The sequence below is a fragment of the Lonchura striata genome, chromosome 24 (genome assembly GCF_046129695.1).
Source record: "Lonchura striata isolate bLonStr1 chromosome 24, bLonStr1.mat, whole genome shotgun sequence".
Lineage (NCBI taxonomy): Eukaryota > Metazoa > Chordata > Aves > Passeriformes > Estrildidae > Lonchura > Lonchura striata.
The window spans coordinates 6,487,402-6,508,816 of NC_134626.1; the positions used below are offsets into that span (position 1 = coordinate 6,487,402).

The following is a 21,415-nucleotide window of genomic DNA, read 5'->3' on the forward strand; positions in this document are numbered from 1 at the left end:
ACCACGTGGAGCTGCTGTCAGCTTGGGAATTATTTTCAGTTTCTCCCCACCCACATTCCCTGCCCTGTATTTGTGTGTTAAAAGAAGTTTCTCTATTCTTTGCCAATTTATTTCCCAGTAGCAGGTGATGGCTGATGTTACCTCTGGAGAACACTGAGAGACATTTTGTGTGGGGTTGGGTTTGTTTTTTTCCCAAAATGCTGTAGTTTGGTGATTTAATGGAAAGGCAGAGGGAATGGAATAAAAATGAGGAAGAAATGCTTCCATTTCAGTGATTAAATAGTTCATTAATGAAGAGGGCACAAAAGGAGGGTGCACAGGTGAGACAGAAATAAAGGCAGTTTACCAATCTAGCAGAAGAATGAGGCTGTGAAGGGACATCTTGATGGTGGGAGATTGCTGGCAAGCACAAGGGACTGTAGCTGGGAAGGGAAATGTTATTTATTATCCATGAAGTGAGAGGCTGGGTGGTGCAGGGCAGCTGCCCTTGGGAAGAGCAGGGCAGGGGGAAGGGCTCCGTTTTTCACTCCGCTCCTGGCATGGCTTTATTTTCACTCCTCTCCCAGAGTGATGCTGAACTTCCTCCTCCAGGGCCAGAGGAGTAGGAGGAGAATGTGTGGGAAAAGCACCAACGTGTGAAGTGGCTGGATGGGATGGGAGGGTTGTAATGAGAGGGTGAGACCAGCAGCAGAGTTTATTATTACTTCTGCATTTTTGACCCTTTTTGTTGTGTTTTATTTTGGTCTGGCCTGTTTTTATATCCTTCTGGATTGTTTGTAAGTATTTTGTGACAGAGATTGTCTTCCCTTCTGCGCCTCCAAATATAATGGGGACAGAGCCCAAGGGCTTTTGGGAATGTGCCACGGTGCTCGTTCCATACAGCAAGATGTTCAGAAAGAAAACCAGGTTTTTTGAATGTTTGAAGAAATACACCCACAAAAAAGCAGTAGAAGGGCTCACAAAATCAAATATTGAAAATTACTAGAAGCCTGAAATGGTTTCCCTGAGAAAAGAAATGGAAAAGTTAAGTGGTTTAATGGCAAGAAGGTTTGTAAGAAGAGTATAAAATATTTAAGATAAGAAAAAGATAAACTTGCACATCGTTTTTCTAATATGATGTGGAGAGGAATATAAAAATTCAATCAAGCAGCAGATTTCAGACTGACAGGGTTATTTTAGTACGTGGCACATCTCCCTCCCTCCAGCCTCTGAGTTAAAATTCCAGCAGAATTTTTTCGAAGGCTGCTCGTGTAATGGAGAATGAGAGTCTCCGGGGTTATGTCAGACAAAATTATTTTTAGCGCTGTTCTGAGCCCTCGTGCCTCAGGGAAGAAATGAGCCACTGAAGCAGGATGACGTGTCCCCACTGGGCAAGCTTTAATAACATTATATTCTCTGTATTTCTGCCTCTCCTCGAAGCATCAAATGATCCTGAGTCTGTGGATTAGATTGACTCCCTCTGTGATCTAATATGCAAAACCTCTTCCGCTGTAATTATTGTTTATAAAAGGCATTATTGGGTCTGAATTCTTCCTATCTGAAGTTGGAGGTTGAGGCTAAGCTTGGAAATAGTATTTGCTGGTTCATAGAGAATCCTAGCATGGTATGAGCTGGACGGGGTCTTAAAGATCATCTTGTTCCACCCTGGGCTATGGGCTGGGACATCCCCACCTATCCAGGTTATTCCCAAGCAGCTAACCAAAATGCTTGCCATGATTTTCATGCATGATCTCTTTGGAATACAGATCTTTTCAGGGAAGATGCCTGAAAGCACAATAATATTTCTTTCCTGTACATGAGAGTGCTGGGAGGGGTTTTGAGGCATTGTCAGACCTGTGCATCCTCCCTGTATTTCTCTACTCTTCCTACACAACTCCTGAGCTGATCCAACATTGCATTACACTTAATTAAATCTCCACCATTGTCAGGGTGGGTAACAGGATCTCGCTGACATTTTACCCACATTCCACTTCCCTGCCTGTCTCCTCTGGGGGCTTTGGAGGGGAACATTGGTAGGAAGATGCTTAAATCTGTGTGAATAGCGGGCGGCAGCACAGAAACAGAACTGGGCACAAAAGGGAGGAAAGCCTGTGGGCGAGCAGAAACTCTGGAATTTTGCTTTTTTAATAAGATAACCATTTCCTGGGTGACTTTGCCCTGTGCACTCACCCTTCTCTCCATGCCATTCCCAGCAGTGACTCCAGCAGCAGCTCGAGCGACGAGTCCCCGGCGCGCTCGGTGCAATCCACGGCCGTGCCCGCGCCCGCGTCCCAGCTGCTCCCGTCGCTGGAGAAGGATGAGCCCCGGAAGAGTTTTGGGATCAAGGTGCAAAATCTTCCAGTGCGCTCAACAGGTAAATTCACTCAGGAAAGGGCAGCAGGGGACAAAGGGGGTGGGACTGGTGGGATAACCTGTACTGAGTCTTTGATGCACAGCAGCCATGTGCTGCCTCTGAGGATGGGATTCTCTCCCTGCTTCTGCCTCAGTTCTTGTGTGACAGTGGGAAAATTGCTTAATTAGTGACCATCTGTGAGAAACCCTGCTGGTCCCAGCTCCAAGTAGTGGGCATTTCCAGCTCCTGGAACTGGTGCTTCTAACAGTAATATAGGCTTTCCCAGGGAAAAAACTGACACATCTCCATTTTTAACTTAAAACTTTGATTCTTTTATCTCACCCTGCTTCAATTTATTTTTTAATTTGCAAAGTTGAGGGTTTTCTGTTGCAGTTTGAGTGCCTTAAAGCACCCCTGAGCATATTTGTAAAGGCAATGCATATTGCATGGGAAATAACACAGTGCTGAGGAGTGCCCATGATTACTCCCTGTTCCCTGTGCTGAGCACAGGAGAGATTCCACAGGAAAAACCAGCATGGCATAAGTTGTGAAACAGTTTTAACAGAATTCATGGATGCAGAAGCAGTGGCTGACCTAAAATAATATCTGTTAATCTTGTGAGCAGAGAACCTCACGTGTTGGTATCTTCCTATAGATTTAATGCCTGTCATATTCCTTGAAAGTACACGATGCTGAGGTCAATATTCCACGAATCTCAGACAGACTGTGTGGGGCTGAGTCAGATTCTGCAAAATCTGATGGATCTGCCTAGTTATATTTCTGAATTGACTGAACTGCATGCTGTGTGACTCCAGCCTCCACTCCAGACACCTCATCCCAGCTGTGTACAGTATTCCTGTGGGATTTTTAATTGAGTATCCCTGTTATTTCTTCTTCGCCTGGAACTGGGTGTCTCAGAAGCAGAAACCATCCACCGCCAGCTTTAGCCATGTAAAACCTCATGTGTGTAGTTTCTTGGGTTTAAAAGAGAAAGATCAGCAAGAAACTTTGGACATTGGCAAAATTAACACCCAAATTAAAAAGGGCACTCATGTGAGCACAGAGTTAAATGGGATGAAGTCACATTTCAGAAAGACTGTCAGAGTTCTTCATGTCCTTTATGGTGCTGCTGAGCTGGTAGAAGTGATGTTTCTGCAGTGTTAATATTTATTTGTTGGTTTAGATACAAGCCTTAAAGATGGACTTTTCCACGAATTCAAGAAGTACGGGAAGGTGACGTCGGTGCAGATCCACGGCGCGTCCGAGGAGCGGTACGGGCTCGTGTTCTTCCGGCAGCAGGAGGACCAGGAGAAAGCACTGAATGCCTCCAAAGGAAAGCTCTTCTTTGGCATGCAGATTGAAGTCACAGCCTGGATAGGACCAGGTAAGGTCCATGCCCTTCTCCCAACAGGACTGTTCTGGGTGTGTTCAGGAGCTGTTGTAAAGAGGCAGAATAGAAATAGGAAACATTGAAAGAAACTGGGAAAAATGTCACGATAAACTCCAGAGCAAAAAGAGTGGATGCTCTTGGATCAAACAGCGAGAGAGAAGGAAACCTGCCCTCCTCCCAAACAGTGGGATCTGCTGCAAGGAACGATCTCATCTGCCACGTCTCGGTGGAGCAGCTGCCAGTGGGTGGTGTGAGCACAGAACTGAGTCCTCCCAGCCTCGTTTCGTCTCCTTTTAATTAAAACAGCCAACGAGTGCTGCGTTTTGAGGCTGTGGCAGCACAGCCCACGTGACCGACCAGTGAGAGCTGCAGCCCTGAGCACGTGGTGAAGTTCTCAGACTGCACTTCAATGGCTTCTTTAAAAATTGATTCCTGAAAACAAACTCCTGCCACGTGCTCTTCCCCAAGCACAGGGAAACCTTATTGGAATTCATGCACTCAAGCATTGATACTTGGTAAGAGTAAATTTCCAGAGAAGCAGTTGCAGCTCCCTTTCACCTGAGATGCTCAGATTCCTCCGCGGAATATAAAAATTCCCAATCCCACATAAATAACAAGTCATGGGTGCAGTACTGGGTGTTTTTCTCAAAAACAAGTTACTCTTGTTCAGATCAAGAAGGAGACCTGAATAAACCAACATGCACCAAATCTCCAGTCGTTACAAATTTCCTACTCTCTTTTATCCTAGAAACCGAAAGCGAGAATGAATTTCGTCCTTTGGATGAAAGGATAGATGAGTTTCACCCAAAGGCAACGAGAACTCTGTTCATAGGCAACCTGGAGAAAACAACCACCTACCATGACCTTCGCAACATCTTCCAGCGCTTTGGGGGAATAGTGGTATGTGAATGGTGTCCTGTGTGGGGTGGCACTGCTCCCCTGTCTGTACAGACCTGTAAAATGCTGTAAGTGGTGCTAAATCTGTCAACGACAGATAATTCAGTCTTTCTGTAATAATCTGAGTCACTCATCTTGCTGGAATATACCTGAAAGCTTTTCTTTGTATTCAGAGTTCAGCATATGAATGTTGAGGGGTAGCTTAGCAGGAAAAACTGTCCTAGGGGTGTTCACAACAAATGTCTCTCCTGCTGTTTTCTCCTTGTAATTCTCTCCTGGTAGCTCCAAGCTGACTTCATGTTTGGGATATGAGTATGCCAGGTGATGTTCTCGTGTTGACTCCTACAACTGTGTGAATCTGAGTTTCCTGTTGATTCCTGGAACAAGGGGCTTGGTCAGTGTATGTGGAAGCAGCCCTGTGCCCAGGCAGAGGGGACTGGAGCAGATGGATCAGTGATGGCACATGAGGCATTTGGGTTTTCAGCTGAGGGGGAGTATCCAGATGAGGTAGAGCAGCCTCCTCTCCTCTGCTCATGACTTTCTATCGATTCACATCAATGTTATATTTAAGGGAAATTTTCCATAAAAGTCATGCAACTATCCTATTTAAATAATTTTCACACGGGCATGGAGTGAAAGGACAAGCCTTAAGCTGAAGGAGGGCAGAGTTAGGTGGGATATTGGGAAGGAATTTTTCCCCAGGAGGGTGGGGAGGCCCTTACAGGTTGCCCAGGGAAGCTGTGGCTGCCTCATTCCTGGAGGTGTCCAAGGCCAGGTTAGACAGTGCTTGGAGCAGCCTAGGACAGTGGAATGTGACCCTGCCCATGGCAGGGGGTAGAACTGGATGAGCTGTAAGGACCCTTCCAACCCAAACCATTCTGGAATTCATTCTGTGATTGCTGTTGAGTCTGAGCTTCAGATGGTTCGTGTTCTCCCTGTCAGCTGTGGGTGCTTGTGAATGTGCTGTGCCTCCTTCACTCTGCTATGACATGTCTTTATCACTGCTGAGGAATCAGTCACACATTCCAGGAACCCCATCCCTGCTACTCCCCAAAAGAAGAGGAGGTTGCTTCCATGTGCAATGTGAACAAATACAAAATCCCCGTTTCATGATGTCTGTGTATGCAGACTCTGCTGTATCCTCGACACCAAAACTGATTTATGAATTCGTGCCATGTCTGTGGCTTGAACCCTTTTCCAGTGTTAGATCAGCAGAGCTCTCCTGATAAAGATGTTTATCAGTGCTAGTGTAAATTGCCTTTTGTGTGCTGTGGTGCTCCCTGTCAGCATTATTAATGGCTCAGAACTGGGAGGCAGCACTGCCTCGCTGTTTCCAGGAAAACTTGCAAGCTCAGGTGCAGAAGGGACCAGCTTTATAACCTTTCTGAGGGGTAATGAGCACAATAATGATACTTTATTTGCCTGTCACAAGGAATTGCTTGCCCAGGGTGAGTGGTCAAGTATAATTTGCCATGGTTGCAGTTGTGCTACTTCAAACACTTGGAAGTGTAGTTTTCTATTAATATTCCACTTAAATCATTAGGCCAGGGCTGTAGGAGTCTAATAGTTGTGTAAATCTCCCTGTTTACTTCTGTTTTCCCAGATAAAGAGCTCTTGGGTGAGAGTGTGTCAAACTGCTGCCTTGTCCCTAAATTTATTAACCATGAAATTAGTCTGTCCTGGACATTGGAACATTTGTGCTTAGATCCATGTGTGGCTCACAAAGGCAGCTCCTGCTATTCCAACAAATAAAGCCAAACCCTCCACCTCCTATTTTCAGCTTGGAATGAATCATAGTATCATGAGTTTGTTCAGAGGTTTGGGTACATTTCCAGTGCTAGTGCTGAGCTTGTTTGTTAACCAAATGTCAGTTCCTGGCTTGCTGGGCTTTTTAAAATCTATTAAAATCAGCCTTTATTTGGCTCTGTGGGCCTCTGGCTGTACTTGTGAATGGGCCCATGGTGGCTTGGTTTTAAAGAGCAACAGCAACTGAAGTTGAGAATCTTTTTTGCCTTTGCCATGAGTCAGTCTGGTTCAAGAGATGAGTCCAACATCACTTTGTGTTTCTAGGAACAGGATGATCATGATTTATTTGGAAAAGAAGCCCAGCTTGGCTCAGGGATGAGGATCGGAGCAGGTTGTTTTCTCTTGAGCCTTTGTGAGCGAAAATTAATCTGTATTTCTTTGATCCTGAATTGTCTCTTCTTGATATAGTATTAACAGCCTAAAGCTGGTGTTTGTTGATCAGGTCAGGCTTAGTTCTGCGGGCTTGCATTTTAAATCTGCGGGATAAAGAGCTTTCCCTGCTCAGTAAGGATTTGGTTTTGAGATGCAACAGAACAGTAAAGTTCTAACTGTCTACTATTGTTTAAATCCTCCCTCTGAAGAAAATATTAATTAAAGAGCTTGCTGTGCCATGTGTCCCTGAAAAAAGCCAAGTCCTCTTAGATGGGATTGACTGCTGACTGTGGGCTGTTGTGTTTTGTGCTTGTCCCCAGGACATCGACATTAAGAAGGTGAACGGTGTCCCTCAGTACGCGTTCCTGCAGTACTGCGACATCGCCAGCGTCTGCAAAGCCATTAAGAAGATGGATGGGGAATATCTTGGAAATAACAGGCTCAAGGTAAAGAAATCCTCCCCTGGACTGTATCCTTCTTGTGTCTTCCAAAGCCTCATCGTGGGATGTTTCACAGCGAGGTAGTTTATGGAAGTAAGATGGTTTTTAATGCAAGATCATATCAGAGTGTGATGATTTCAACCACCACCTGATTGGGATTAATCAGCATTTTTGTTGGCTCTGTGCACACACAATCCTGGGATTGAGCACTCAGAGACTGACGTTCCCTGGCCTGGAAGGGCCACGTCTGGCAAGGCTGTGCTGGGAATCTGTCCCATTCCCCATGGCAAACGAGGCCTGTCAGGCCCCAGAGCTGTCAACCTGTCACTTCTCAGACATTCAAACTGTAGAAGAACCCAATGTTGTCAAACACTGTATTTGTTTAAACAAGCAGAATTATTTTCATTAATTGCTCTTTGATTTTTGTCTCGCACCTGCACCAGATGCTAATTTTAGAAAATCCATACAAACAACAGCTTTCTCCAAATAAGTCTTTCATCAGGCAGGCTCTGTTCAGTGAGTTTAACCCTTGTGCACTGTACTGATGGAAGTTTTGCCCTTTTGTGTCCAGCTGGGTTTTGGGAAGAGCATGCCTACAAACTGCGTGTGGTTAGATGGGCTTTCCACAAACGTTACGGATCAGTATCTGACCCGACATTTCTGCCGATACGGGCCTGTGGTGAAGGTAGGTGGGAGGCTTTGGCGTGTGCTTCCAAGTCGTTACTGTCTTCCTTTCTTCCCATCCTGTCCTTTCAACCCCACTGTCCAGGGCTTTATAGCTCAGGTAGAAAAAATTCTCCCTGGGGTGGAATTCGGCTGACAGGGCTCCATCAACATAGACAGCAATCAGAAGTTATTTCAAGTGAGCCGAGATGTTGAGTATTAGAAACCATTTGTTGCTCTTGTGCAGTACAGTCTCTCCCCAGCAAAACTTCTTAAATGTTAGTTGGAAGAGCAGCGGTCTAATTACGTAATTACTCACACTTGCTAATTGCATAATTAGACATAACTATGTTTTTTTTCGTCAGACCAAGGAAAAAAAAGACTTTTTAAAAGCAATCAGGACAATCAAAAGTACATGGAAGAGAGAAAGTCAACAATGGTGCAACACACCCCTGTCACGCAGCGGGAGCCTCTCCCATGCAAGTGATTTATCACGTGCTTAAGCTTTAGTGTGGGAGTTGTCCTGCGTATTTTTATTTGACATGGATGTGCTTAAAATTAAGCAATGTGTGTAAATCTTTGCAGGATCAGGGTCTGGCCTCCCCAAAGGATTTTTTTGGGTTTGTGTTGCAGCTTTGACGTTCTTTATTGTAGCTGTTGTTGCTTGAATAATACATTTATGCAGCTAAAGGAAGGCAGTATTTGGAAATTGGGTGTTGAACAACTGGTGAGTGGTACTGCAGTCTCATAACAAAAGCTAGTTCCACTTTGGGATTAAATGTTTCCTTTACCTTTTTCCCCCCCATAAAATGCACTGGAAATTAAAAAAAAAAAAAAAAACAACCACAAAAAACCCTTAAACAAAGAAATTATACAAAACTCAGTCAACAAAGAAAAAAATATTCAAAGTAAAATACAGAAAAACAAAATAAAGGCATAATATACCTCAAGCCACAATATCCACAATTCAAAGCAGTCCCGTGTCCTTTTATTGTCTCTTCATTCCAATATGCCTCATCAGAAAAGCCTGGAAATTCACCTTGCTAAAAATTATTTCCTTCCTGGTGTCCTCATGACTTAGGATTTTGTTGGGACTGACATTAAGTCCTGTGGATGAGGCTCTTATTTGGTTTTTGTTTTGTTTTTTTGTTTTTTACAGGTGGTGTTTGACCGCTTAAAAGGCATGGCCCTGGTTCTCTACAATGAGATTGAATATGCACAAGCAGCTGTAAAAGAGACCAAGGGGAGGAAAATCGGTGGGAATAAAATTAAGGTGTGCAGAATGACCTCCAAACCAAAGCAAAACAGGCAAAAAAAGAGAAACAAATTCTGTTTAGGCCTTCCCCCTTAAATGCTGGCAGTGCAGACTGCCAGGCTCAAGGAATACTTGGCGGGACACACATGTCCCACATATCAAAGGCTTAAATTATATTTTTATGCTCGGCTTATCAAGATGTCAGGGAATCCTGAACTGTTACTTAAAAAGCCTTTTCCAGTATTCTGCTGTTTGTTTCGCTGAACTTGTCTCTCTGAGCTCCTGAGTGTTGGTGTCCGTGTCACTGCCTCGTTTACCCCAATCCAAGGCAAACTTTTGTCTGTTTTTGTGTTAAAAAAGGGAAGTCTGAAGGTGTGAATTCCTCCAGGAAAATACATGGCTGCATCCAGCTGCCCCATGCTGATGTCCAGGCTCTGGGGTACAGTAACCTCAACATGGAGTCATGGAATCATGGAATGGTTTGGGCTGAAAAAGACCTTAAAGGTCATCTTGTCCTTCCTGAAACAGATTTTGAACAATAATTGAAAACACTACTTTAGAAAACACACAGAAAGTATTTTTCTTCCTGGAGCAACATTTACAGGGATATCTTGGATTTGGGTGAATGTGGTGATACCTGTTCTGACTGTCCCATCAGTCCCACTAATTGGGGACATGAGGTGTCAGCCAACCCTTTGAATTATCTTCCTCCTTCTCCTTTCTCCTCTCCTAAAGAGTGGGAGTGATGTCAGGCATGGTCTCAGCAACTTCCCACCTCACCCAGGGCTGGGAGTTGGATATTCTGTAGTTTCTGAGTGTGGTGTTGGATATCAGTCACCTCCCAGTGCAGGAAAGCCTGTGGTCCCTTAAAAGTTTCACAATTTGTGTGGCTCTTGTTGCTTAATGACTTTGGAATAAGCAACACCCCGCTGAGGGACTGTGCTCCATTGCTGTGGTTACACACGGGACTGGGCTGATTTAAAAAATAAGAGGAACTAGAATGTTAAAAATATTCCATTGTATGACATACACATAATGAAATCTGTTCTAATCCTTAATTTTTTTCACTATGCCATTCGCTTCTAAGTACTAGCAAACACTAATTCTTGGAGCAGCTGGAACAGGGAGCTGCAGTTCAGGAGGTTTGGTTCTTTTCCTGCTCTATAACCCCAGGCAAACACTGTGGAGTCCAGAATGGATTCGTAATCCTGGCCCTCTGTAGCAAAGCCCTGAGATAAAAGGGACTTTGGAACTGTCCTGGCATTAAAAACATCAATACCACGATAATAATGTGTATTTTTCCTGCTGCTTTGCCCAACAGAAGCCTCTGGGATGGCAACTACAACAACACAGTAAGGAGGTAGTTACACAGCTCCACTGAGAAATATCTTTATTCCTGGGGATGTGCAGGGCCAGAATTGGGAAGTGTTTGACGTTTTTTTTGTTAAATTTTACCCCTATTTTCAGTTCTGCTCCCACCTTCAGCAGACAGGGAAATGTTAGCAGAGTGAGATGTTTCTGTGACTGAATGTGACTTCCTCTTCTTTTTCAGGTGGACTTTGCAAATCGGGAGAGTCAGTTGGCATTTTATCATTCCATGGAGAAAACGGGTCAAGATATCAGAGACTTCTATGAAATGCTGGCAGAAAGAAGGCATGTATCAATCTTTTTATTCCATTTTTTGTTTTCCAGCATCACCTTACACAGTCCTTTTACAATCATTGTCCTCCTCATCATACAATCAAACTTTCTTCAGGCCATAATTCTTAAACAAGTTTTTTCCTTTCAACTTTATACTTATTTTTTAAGTTTCATTAAAAACACCTCTGCATTTTAATTTTTTTAACCTTTTCACTATTTTTTAAATTAAATTTAGGTGAGCAAACTTAAGCTGTGCAGATCAGAGCAGGCAGGCTCTCACACATCTGAGGTGTAGCCAGTTAGTGGAATTCCTGCTGAGGTGGAGGTTTCAGTTGTCTGTGTGATCCATATTTAAGTATCCTGTTTCTCTGGTGGGTCACCAGGACACAGTTGGGAGTCATTCATCACATCTTAGGAATGCAGAGAGCAGCTTATCTGTAACAGAGAAATGTGTGTGTTGGTGGGTGTACAAAAAGTCTGATAAACTGCTGCTCAGCCCTTGAGCAGCGAGTAAAATCTGATCCTCCGCCTCCCTCTTTCCAAAATTTTTTTTTTTGTAATTTGATAAAATAATACATTTTGAGTAAGGATGCATTTTATTTTGAATAAAGCTGTGTCCTGTGTGTCTGCCCCTTGCCAGCAGCTGGCACCATATGCTGCACAGTCACTTGTTTATCTCTGAAGACCTGGCACAGAAACACTCCACATTTTGGGCTTTTTTACCTTCAGTGACTGAAAAAACACCCATGTTTTATTCCCTCCAGAGTTAGGGCTCTGCCTGCCCAGGAGTCAGTGCAGCATGATGCTGGGTGTACCTGAGAGCTGGATATACCCAACAGTTTTCTGCAGCAAAATAGATTGGTCTGATAGGGTGCAAAATGAGCAGATTTAAAAGCAAGCAGAGTTTGGAAATCAGTGATCAATGGAAATGCAAGTGTGCCTTCCCCAGGCCTTGCCAGATGTTGTGATGTGCCAGCAATAAGCATTTCCTCAGAACTGGGCTCGATTCAGGCAAGAGAAGGGCATTTTTGGATGTTTCTTAGCACAGAGGACTCAGGTGGGCTTGTCTTTGCCATGGAATAATCCTGAGCAGGACCCTGATTTCTGGTGTTTGGGCACACGTTAGTCGGGTTTTTCCTTCTCTGTCACTCTGCTCAAACAGTCATCAGGAGATCCATAGGGATAATGATCGTGGAGCAGTGGAGCAAGCTCTGCAGTGACTCCTGTAATTCTGCAGCTTCTGGTGTCCCTTCAAGCTCTTCCTTGCAGAGTTGCTGAGATCTGCACAAACCACCTTCTCTCATGGTTGTAGTTGGAGCCAGTCTAAATAGGACCCAGGGGAAAAAAAAACATTTAAAAAAAAAAGCAAAATCCCTGATAAATATTTTTAACTTCACAGCTGCTTTTCACAAAATCCCATTTCACATGCCAGGATGAGGTTTTTGTCTTCTGTGTTTTGTCCCTGTTTCAATTTTTTACTTTTCTTAAAAGGTGCAAGTAGCAAGTTGCCAGCTTTTAACATAAAACATAGACTGTGAAGCCAGATAAACCTATGATGAATTCCAGAATCTTTTAGGTTGGAAAAGACCTCCAAGGTCGTCGAGTCCAACCTCAATCCCCTCCCCTCCTTGTCCCCAGCCCAGAGCACTGGGTGCCACATCCCAGCCTTCCTTGGACACCTCCAGGGATGGGGACTTTGGACCTCCCTGGACAGCCCCTTCCATTTCCTGACCACTCTCTCCATGCAGAAATTCCTCCTGATGTCCACCCCGAGCCTCCCCTGGCACACCTTGAGGCCATTTCTTCTTGTCCTGTCTCAGTTCCCTGGGAGCAGAGCCCAACCCCACCTTAGTACAGAGTGTGCAAAACAATCTGTAATGGTGAGGAATTGGAACTCCAGCTTTATTCCACCTCCCTGCCATGTTCAGTCTTAACAAATTACTTACTGCTTGGAGGTATTGAAATAACATTAATTGCTTGACTTGCTCTGCTGAATGAATTCACCTGAACTTATAAACAGCCTGATGTTTGTTGACTTGGTTTTACTGTAAACAGGCAATGCCAGGAAGTCAGATGCAGTGAAAGAGCAAATTTGGGAATTAAAAGATCACTTGCAGGGCTTAGGATTTTTAAAGAAATCTTACCATCACTTTGCTGCTTAGTAATGGAGAGATTCCATGCCTGAACTCTGATTTGACTCATGTTTTCAGAGTCAAATGAAGGTCTCAGGTTCTGGATAAGGAGGTGTCTTCACCCTGCCAGCCTTTGTGGGTGCACAGGTGTTGTGTTGTTTTTTCCTTCGTTTTATACAAGGTTTGAATTTGACAAAAACAAAGGAGTGAGGGTGGTGAAACAATACTTGGAAGAGCTGTTATGACATTACCCATGAAGTACATTTGGTATTTGATAAGTTAACAAAAGTATTCAGTCCACGGCACACAGATTCCTTGCCAAACCTCTGTGTGCAGCTGCCTTGATGCACGTAGGAAAAAAGACCAGAAAACGGTTTCTTTACATAAGAAAAATCTATGGTAACAGAGTACACTGGTTGAGAAGGAGAGCTAGAATCTGTTTATTCTTATGTTTAGCAGAGACGAGCGAAGAGGATCCTACGAATACGCCCCTGACCGTACTTACTACGAGACCGTTCGGACCCCAGGGACGTATCCCGAGGATCCTCGGCGGGAATACCCAGCTCGGGGCAGAGAATTCTATGCTGAGTGGGATCCCTACCAAGGAGACTACTACGACCCACGATACTACGACGACCCTCGCGAGTACCGGGATTACCGGGGAGATCCGTACGAGCAGGACATCAGGGAGTACAGCTACAGGCAACGGGAGAGGGAGAGGGAGAGGGAACGGTTCGAATCCGATCGGGACAGAGACCACGAGCGGAGACCGATCGAGCGGAGCCAGAGCCCGACGCACTCCCGGCGCCCGCAGAGCCCCGGCGCGTCCCCCTCGCAGTCGGAACGGCTGCAGAGCGACTCGGAGAGGAGGATTTACAGCAGGTCCTCAGATCGCAGCGGCAGCTGCAGCTCGCTGTCTCCTCCACGATACGACAAGCTGGACAAAGCCCGCGTGGAACGATACGCAAAAAATGAGAAAGTGGAGAAAGAGCGTGTTTTCGAGCAGGAGAGGGTGGACAAGGAGAAGCGCTTGGTGAGGAAGGAAAAGCTGGAAAAAATAGAAAAGGAGAAAACAGATAAGCAGAAACGAAAAGCAAAAATCCATTCGCCCAGCTCTCAGTCCTCGGAAACTGATCAGGAGAATGAGAGAGAGCCCAGCCCAGAAAAACTGAAGGGCAACAGTAAACAAAGTAAAGAGAGGGGTGACAAAGAAGGGACAGCAAAGAACCGCCTGGAACTGATGCCCTGTGTTGTGCTGACCCGTGTGAAGGAAAAGGAGGGGAAGGTGATCGATCAGCCTGCGCTGGAGAAACTGAGGGCAAAGCTGGATAACGACACTCTGAAATCCCCACTGCTTGAACAGAAAACCCAGACATCCCAGGCTGAGCAAGCCAAGTCTGAGCAGTCTAAACTAGAACCTGTCAGAACCAAGGTACAGAAGGAGAAAGCCCTTGCCAGTCACATCGAAGTGGTGGACAAGGAGGGAAAAATGAAACCCAAAAAGCACTTGAAGACAGAGCAAACTTCTGAGGGGGCCAACGCAGTGGATTTAGACAAATTGGAGGCTCGTAAAAGGCGTTTTGCCGATGCAAATCCAAAACCCGACAGGCAAAAACTGGATGTAAAACGGAGCAGTCAAGATGAGGAGGATGGACGCGTGGTTTTGAAAAAGCAGCTTGATGCAGCGGCATCATCTAGAGAAGCACCAGTGTTAAGGGAAGGAGAATCAGAGAGAAAACCCCTGAGGAAAGAGATGCTTAAAAGGGAATCTAAAAAACTCAAACTGGAAAGACTTATTCCTGTTACTAGTCCCAAAGAAATCCAGGACACTCTTAATGTTGGTGGGATTGGCATGCGCCCCACCCTGGATCTGCAGGCAAGGCTCATGGAGGCACCTGAGGAACCAGTGGAAGTTCAGGAACTCCCTCCTAAAAAACTGAACCCAGGAAAACCCCAGCATAAACAGGTACAGCTGCTGGACGAGCAGGGAACAGAGAGAGAGGACACAAGGAAGAACTACACCAGCCTTCCTGAAGAAACACCAGACCATAAACTTGGCCAAGAGAAACCTCAGTCAGCTGACACAGAGGAGAAAATCAGCATCGACATCGACCACACACAGAGCTACCGAAAGCAGATGGAGCAGAGTCGCAGGTTGAAACAGCAGCTGGAAATGGAGATAGCGAAGTCGGAGAAGTTTGGCAGTCCAAAGAAAGATGTGGATGAGTATGAAAAGCGGAGTCTGGTTCACGAGGTGGGAAAGCCTCCACAAGACGTCACCGATGACTCTCCACCAAGTAAAAGGAAAAAGACTGACCAGTTTGACTTTGAAATCAGCACTAAGAGAGAAAGGAACTACAGAAGTTCTCGTCAGGTGAGTGAGGACTCCGAAAGGATGTCCTGTTCCCCAAGCATCAGGCACTTCCCGTTCCATGAAGATGATGACACTCTCGATTCTCCAAGGTTAATGCCATTGAAGGAAACCAAAGAGTCACCTAAAATAGAAGAAAAGGGTCTTTCATACTCCAACATGACTGTGAGGGAGGACTCACTAAAATTCAATCCTTATGATTCCAGCAGAAGGGAACAGATGGCAGAAATGGCTAAAATAAAACTCTCTGTGCTGAGTTCTGAGGAAGACTCAAGTAGGTGGGAAACCCAAGTGAAACAAGAGCCTGGGAGAGTCGATATCAGCTTTCCAAGCAGCATTGTGAAAAGAGACAGTATACGGAAACGGTCTGTCCGAGACCTGGAACCTGGGGAGGTGCCTTCAGATTCAGATGACGATGGCGAAAACAAACCCCATTCCCCAAAAGCCTTGTTAGAGAGTTCCAGGTTGTCTTTTTTATTAAGGGACAGAGAAGAGAAGTTCCGTGAAAGAGAGGAAAGACTCCAGTCCAGTTCCTTAGAAAGAAACAAATTCTACTCTTTTGCATTGGACAAGACAATCACACCTGACACAAAGGCCTTGCTTGAAAGGGCTAAATCCCTCTCTTCCTCCAGAGAGGAAAACTGGTCCTTTCTAGACTGGGATTCAAGATTTGCTAGTTTCAGAAACAATAAAGACAAAGAAAAGGTTGACTCTGCTCCAAGACCTATTCCATCCTGGTATATGAAAAAGAAAAAAATCAGAACCGATTCCGAAGGTGGAAAACTGGATGATAAGAAAGAAGATCATAAAGAGGAGGAACAAGAGCGGCAGGAACTGTTTGCTTCTCGGTTTTTGCACAGTTCAATCTTTGAACAGGACTCCAAACGCCTGCAGCATTTAGAGAGGAAGGATGATGATCTGGACTTCATCTCTGGAAGGCTGTATGGGAGACAGTCCTCCTCTGATGGGACAAACAGCACGGCTGATTTGGTGCAAGAGCCGGTAGTTCTCTTCCACAGTAGGTTTGTTGAGCTGACACGAATGCAGCAGAAAGAAAAGGAGAAAGATCAGAAGCCAAAAGAAGTGGAGAAACAGGAAGATAAAGAAAACCGGCCGAAAACACCAGAAATGGTTCCTGATAGTAAAGAAACAGAACAAAAACCTTCCTCAGTTGTTGGTCCTTCTTCAGTCACCATCCTCCCACAGGAACCAGCTCCCATCACTCCCGAGAAAATAGTGAGTGAAAAGATCCTGGTGGAACCAGCTTCTGTCAAAGAAGAGAAACCTTCTGAACCTGCTGCTGCAGCAGAGGAACAAAAACCTTTTCCTGACCTTGCTGCTCCTGTCAAAATGGAACCTCCTGAGCAAACGGAGCCTCCGCCAGTTATAGAAGCGAGTAAAGAAATTGTTGCTACAACCCTGGCACCAGAGGAAGATGCTGTGGCAGCAGAGCATCCTTCATACTTGGATACCAAACCTCCCACTCCTGGGGCCTCGTTTTCCGATGCAGACATCAACGTAGATCCAGAACCTGAAGCTGCCCAGCTGCTTCCACCTCCACCTAAGCTAGTTCTGAAGTCAGATGAGGCTTCAGAACCTAAAGAGGAAAATCCTCTACCCTCTGCCAACAGCGATGCTGGTGTGAGTCAAAAGGTGGAGGTGACTGCTGAGGTCCTGCCGCCCGTTTCCGACAATGATATGGAAGTGGAACCTCCGGTTGTTGTAAAAGATAAAAAGCCCTACAAAAGTAAACGGTCCAAGACTCCCGTGCAGTCGGCTGCAGCTAATGTCACAGAAAAGCCTGTCACGAGGAAGAGCGAAAGAATTGACCGTGAGAAACTGAAAAGGTCGAGCTCTCCTCGTGGGGAGACCCAGAAGCTTTCTGAATTGAAAGTGGAAGCAGAAAAGGTTTCAAGGAATGCTGCTAAATCCCCAAGTTCTGCTGCAGAGCCGGAAAATATGGAACCGAGCTTGTCAATAGGCCGGACCAGGCGCAGAAACGTGAGGTCAGTCTATGCTACCACAGGGGACAACGAAGGCCCATCTCCGGTGAAGGACTCCATGGAGGTCACTAGGTCCACCAGGAAGAGAGTGGAAAAGGAACCACAGGAAACAGTGACAACTGTTCCCACAACCCCAAGGAGGGGAAGACCTCCCAAAACCCGACGTAAACCAGAGGAAGACATCTCTCCAATAAAGGCCGAACCGGTACAACAAGAGGTGGAGGAGGCTGAAACTAAAGATACTGTGGAAGCTCCTAAACCTGCAGAGGGTTGGAGGTCTCCTAGATCCCAGAAGCTCACGCACACTCACACGTCAGCTGCTGCCAGCCAACAGGGGAAGAAAGGGAAGAACGAAACAAAAGCTGATACCACAGCTGAATGCGAAGATGCTGCTGAAAGAAGCGGTCAGGAATCAAGCATCAGTGACAACAGCAATAAAGCGAAAGCCCCTGAGAAAGAGCCAGCAGCAAGTGAGCAGAAACGTGATCGGAAGGAACTGGATGTGGAGAAAAATCAGCTAGAAATCCCCACAGTTGAGATCACTGAGAAGAAGCCAGTGCCAGAAAAGGTTACGAAATCCAAAAGGGGAAGGTATAAAAATACCAAAACCGTTGTTGACAAGGCATCCGTGTGTCTCAAAAATGTAGAAATACGCCTCAACGTTGATGAAGTCAAGGGTGCCTTGCGGCCCACCGAAGAGGAGGCAGAGCCAGCGGCAGTGTCACCACCCAAGATGAAGAGCCCTCCAAAAGAGGACATCCTGCCACCCCATTTCTCTAAGAATGAGGTAGAAGATTCATTTCCAGAAATAGAAAAGGAGGTGACACGGGAGCCCAAGCAGTCGCCTGAGGCTGCCCAGTTAGCAAAGCAGATTGAGCTCGAGCAGGCAGTGGAGAACATTGCAAAACTCACTGAAACTCCTCCGACAATTGCTGCCTACAAAGAGCCAACAACAGATGTGGCTGAAGTCCGTCAGGAGGAGGAGGCAGATAAACCCGCACACCAGGCCAGTGAAACGGAGCTGGCAGCAGCCATCGGCTCCATCATCAATGACATTTCTGGGGAGACTGAAAGCTTCCCTGCACCACCAACATATCCTGCTGAATCTGAGGCTGAAATCCCCACAGAGCCCTTGGTGCTGCAGTCCCCTCGGGAGGAGATGGAGCCTGAGACAGATCAGGCAGTGAACAACATCCTAGAAACCGAGGCTGCTGTTGAGCCTGTGGTGCAGCCGGTGCCTGGCTCTGTCCCGTCAGCATTGGAGACTGAGAGCAAGGAGTCTGAAGTCAGCTTCAGTGAATCTTCCAACTCTGCCCAGGAGGCCGAGACCTTGCAGGAGGCTGAAGTTGCTCGTAAAGAAAAGGGCCGCCCGAAAACCACGCGGCAGAAACGCAAGAAGAGCACAAGCAGGAAGGGCGATGCCACCGAAGTCAACGCCTTTGAGCCGGAGAGGGTGCAGAGCAAATCACCCCCTGCCAACGAAGTAAAGACAAAACCTGAAGAGGCCTCAAAGGAGGAAAAGCAAATCAAACCCACAGCATCCATGGAGCCAAGTGCTTCTGATGTCACCAAGGCTGTGGCTGCTGATGTCATGGCTGCACATGAGGCTGTCCCTGAGAGCAGCACCTCTCCAAAGGTGCCTGCTCCAGCTCCTCTGGACCTGGGTGCCCCGCCAGTTCCCCTCGATGAGGGGAGTCAGACTGGATTCAAGATCCGGTCGCCCCTGGAGAACGCTGCCATCACGCCACCGAGTGCCCCAAACTCAGCCCTTCCTGCTGTCCCTGCGGCAACAGCCAAGCTGCCCACCCCAGTGCCCACTGCCATCGTCCCCCTTCACTCCGGCGCTGCCAAAGTGCCAGAGTGGATGGTCAGGCACGAGGAGCCCCGTGCCCGTTCCACGCCCCCGCCCGCTCTCCCACCAGACACAAAGGCGTCGGATATCGACACAAACTCCAGCACTTTGAGGAAGATACTCATGGAGCCCAAATACGTCTCGGCGACGAGCATAACCTCCACGCACGTGACGACGACGCACACGGAGCCGGTGAGCGCGCCATGCCTGGAGGAGGCACCTCTCCACCCTGCCGTGGAGGCCATCAAGCCGGTTTCCGAGGAGAAGCCGGCTGTTCCTGTCACCAACGCCCTGGACCCACCGGTGGCCGAAGCGCCAGTGTTCAGTGAGAAGGAAAAGGTCAACACTGTGATTGCTCCCAAAGCCACTTCTGTCATCAGCAGGATGCCCCACAGCGTGGATCTGGAGGAGGCTCCGAGGATCACTTTGGTGAAACAAGCTCCCCAAACCCAGACCTGCCTTGTCAATGCTCCCTCGCCAAAATTTAAACAAAGGACAAGTACAAATGATAACAGCAGGTTTCATCCAGGATCGATGTCTATTATCGAGGAGAGGCCTGTGGAGACTGGGTCCAGTCCAGGGCTGAGGGTAAACACCTCAGAGGGTGTGGTGCTCCTGAGTTACTCAGGGCAGAAGACAGAAGGCCCTCAGCGAATCAGTGCCAAGATCAGCCAGATTCCCCCAGCCAGCGCTGTGGACATCGAGTTCCAGCAGTCTGTATCCAAGTCTCAGATTAAGCAGGAGCCTATCACACCATCCCAGCCAGCACCGAAAGGCTCCCAGACCTCGACGGGCTACGGGACTGTTTCCACCCATTCTTCACTGGTACTCGGAACGCAGCCCTACAACACCTCGCCCGTCATCTCCTCCGTCAAACAGGAGCGCACCGCGCTGGACAAGCCCGACTCGTCCCACCTTGCTGTCCAGACCCCGGCGTCGCAGCCCGGCAAGGTCCTGACACAGACTGTGAACACTCCACCTGTGCTGGTCCATAACCAGATGGTCGTGAACAAAAAACTGTCTGACCCAGCTTCTCTGAAAGTGGAGACAAAGACTCTGCAACCCTCCAACCTGAGTCCTGGGGTTAGTCCTCACCACCCTTCCCTCTCTGGGAAGATGCACTCGGAAGCAAACCACGTCAGCTCGGGCCCCAGCACCCCGACTGACCGAGCCATCTCCCACCTGGGGGTCACCAAACAGGAGCCGCACTCGCCGCGTACCAGCGGGCACTCGCCGTCGCCGTTCCCCCGGGCCTGTCATCCCGGCAGTACCTCATCCCCAGCTTTGTCCAGCAGCACCCCAGTCATGCTGGCGCCGGGAATTCCCGTTCCTCAGTACATATCCAGCATGCATCCCGAGCAATCTGTTATCATGCCCCCCCACAGCGTAACACAGACTGTGTCCCTGGGCCATCTATCCCAAGGTGAGGTGAGGATGAACACCCCTCCTCTCTCCGGCATTCCCTACAGCATCCGCACGGAAGCGCTCCACTCCCCCCGAGCTGCTCTGCAACCCCAGATGGAGATGAAACCCCAGCGATCCAGCACGCCCCAGCCAGCACCCATCCGAGACATCGTCATGCCCCCGCTGTCCTCCCAGCATCCCCCCGAGGAGGAGCTGCACTTCCACCACACCGCGGTGTGCCGCGGGCCGGCCCCGGTGCAGTCCGACGTGCTGGTGATGCAGCCCGACTACCGCATGCACCCCAGCAGCCTGCGGCTGGAGCAGTACAACGTCCCGCGGGACGTCAGGATGATCATGCACCCGCACATGGCCGCCGTGGGCGAGCACCACTCGGAAACGCGACAATCCCGCACGCCCGAAGGGGCCGTCAAAACCCCCCCTGTCAGTAAGACCCCGCAGCCCGGGAAAGAGACTCCCAAATCCTCGGAGGGCAAGATGGCCCACTCTCCCCACAGCGAGCCGCGGCTGCTCAGCGTGCCCTCGGGCAGCCAGCTGCCCGGGCTGCCCCTGACGCAGCCCGTGGTGGTCCCACACGGGGTGCAGATCATGCATCCCGCCGGGAGCTCCTTCCACGATTACCGCTCCGTGTACGGCGACATGAGGAATTACCACACGGCACAGCTCGGGCATCCGCAGTTCCCGGGCGCCTCGCCCATCGGGCTGCCCTCCCGGAGCATGACCCCTTCCCAGGTGAGAAGGAAAACCCCTTTACCCGTCTCCCTGGAATCTGGAGGGGTTTGAGCTGTTTCTTTTGGGAAATGGGGTTCAAATGCTACTTGGAGGAATCCAAAACCACC

The 21,415-nt window shown here is 47.7% G+C and overlaps 1 protein-coding gene across 3 annotated transcripts in view; it reads left to right on the plus strand.

Annotated features, from left to right (window-relative positions):
* The window catches only part of SPEN (spen family transcriptional repressor), a 66,430-nt gene that overhangs the window by 39,928 nt on the left and 5,087 nt on the right, over positions 1-21,415 (plus strand). Inside the window, exons 4-11 of one of the 3 annotated variants that reach the window (XM_021537848.3) lie at positions 2,193-2,353; positions 3,516-3,716; positions 4,471-4,622; positions 7,118-7,243; positions 7,809-7,922; positions 9,060-9,173; positions 10,708-10,808; positions 13,385-21,308. In XM_021537848.3, coding sequence (XP_021393523.1) covers positions 2,193-2,353; positions 3,516-3,716; positions 4,471-4,622; positions 7,118-7,243; positions 7,809-7,922; positions 9,060-9,173; positions 10,708-10,808; positions 13,385-21,308 — 8,893 coding nt within the window. The remainder of the gene's footprint in view (positions 1-2,192; positions 2,354-3,515; positions 3,717-4,470; positions 4,623-7,117; positions 7,244-7,808; positions 7,923-9,059; positions 9,174-10,707; positions 10,809-13,384; positions 21,309-21,415) is intronic. The other 2 variants (XM_021537849.3, XM_021537850.3) reach the window with 2 other exon arrangements.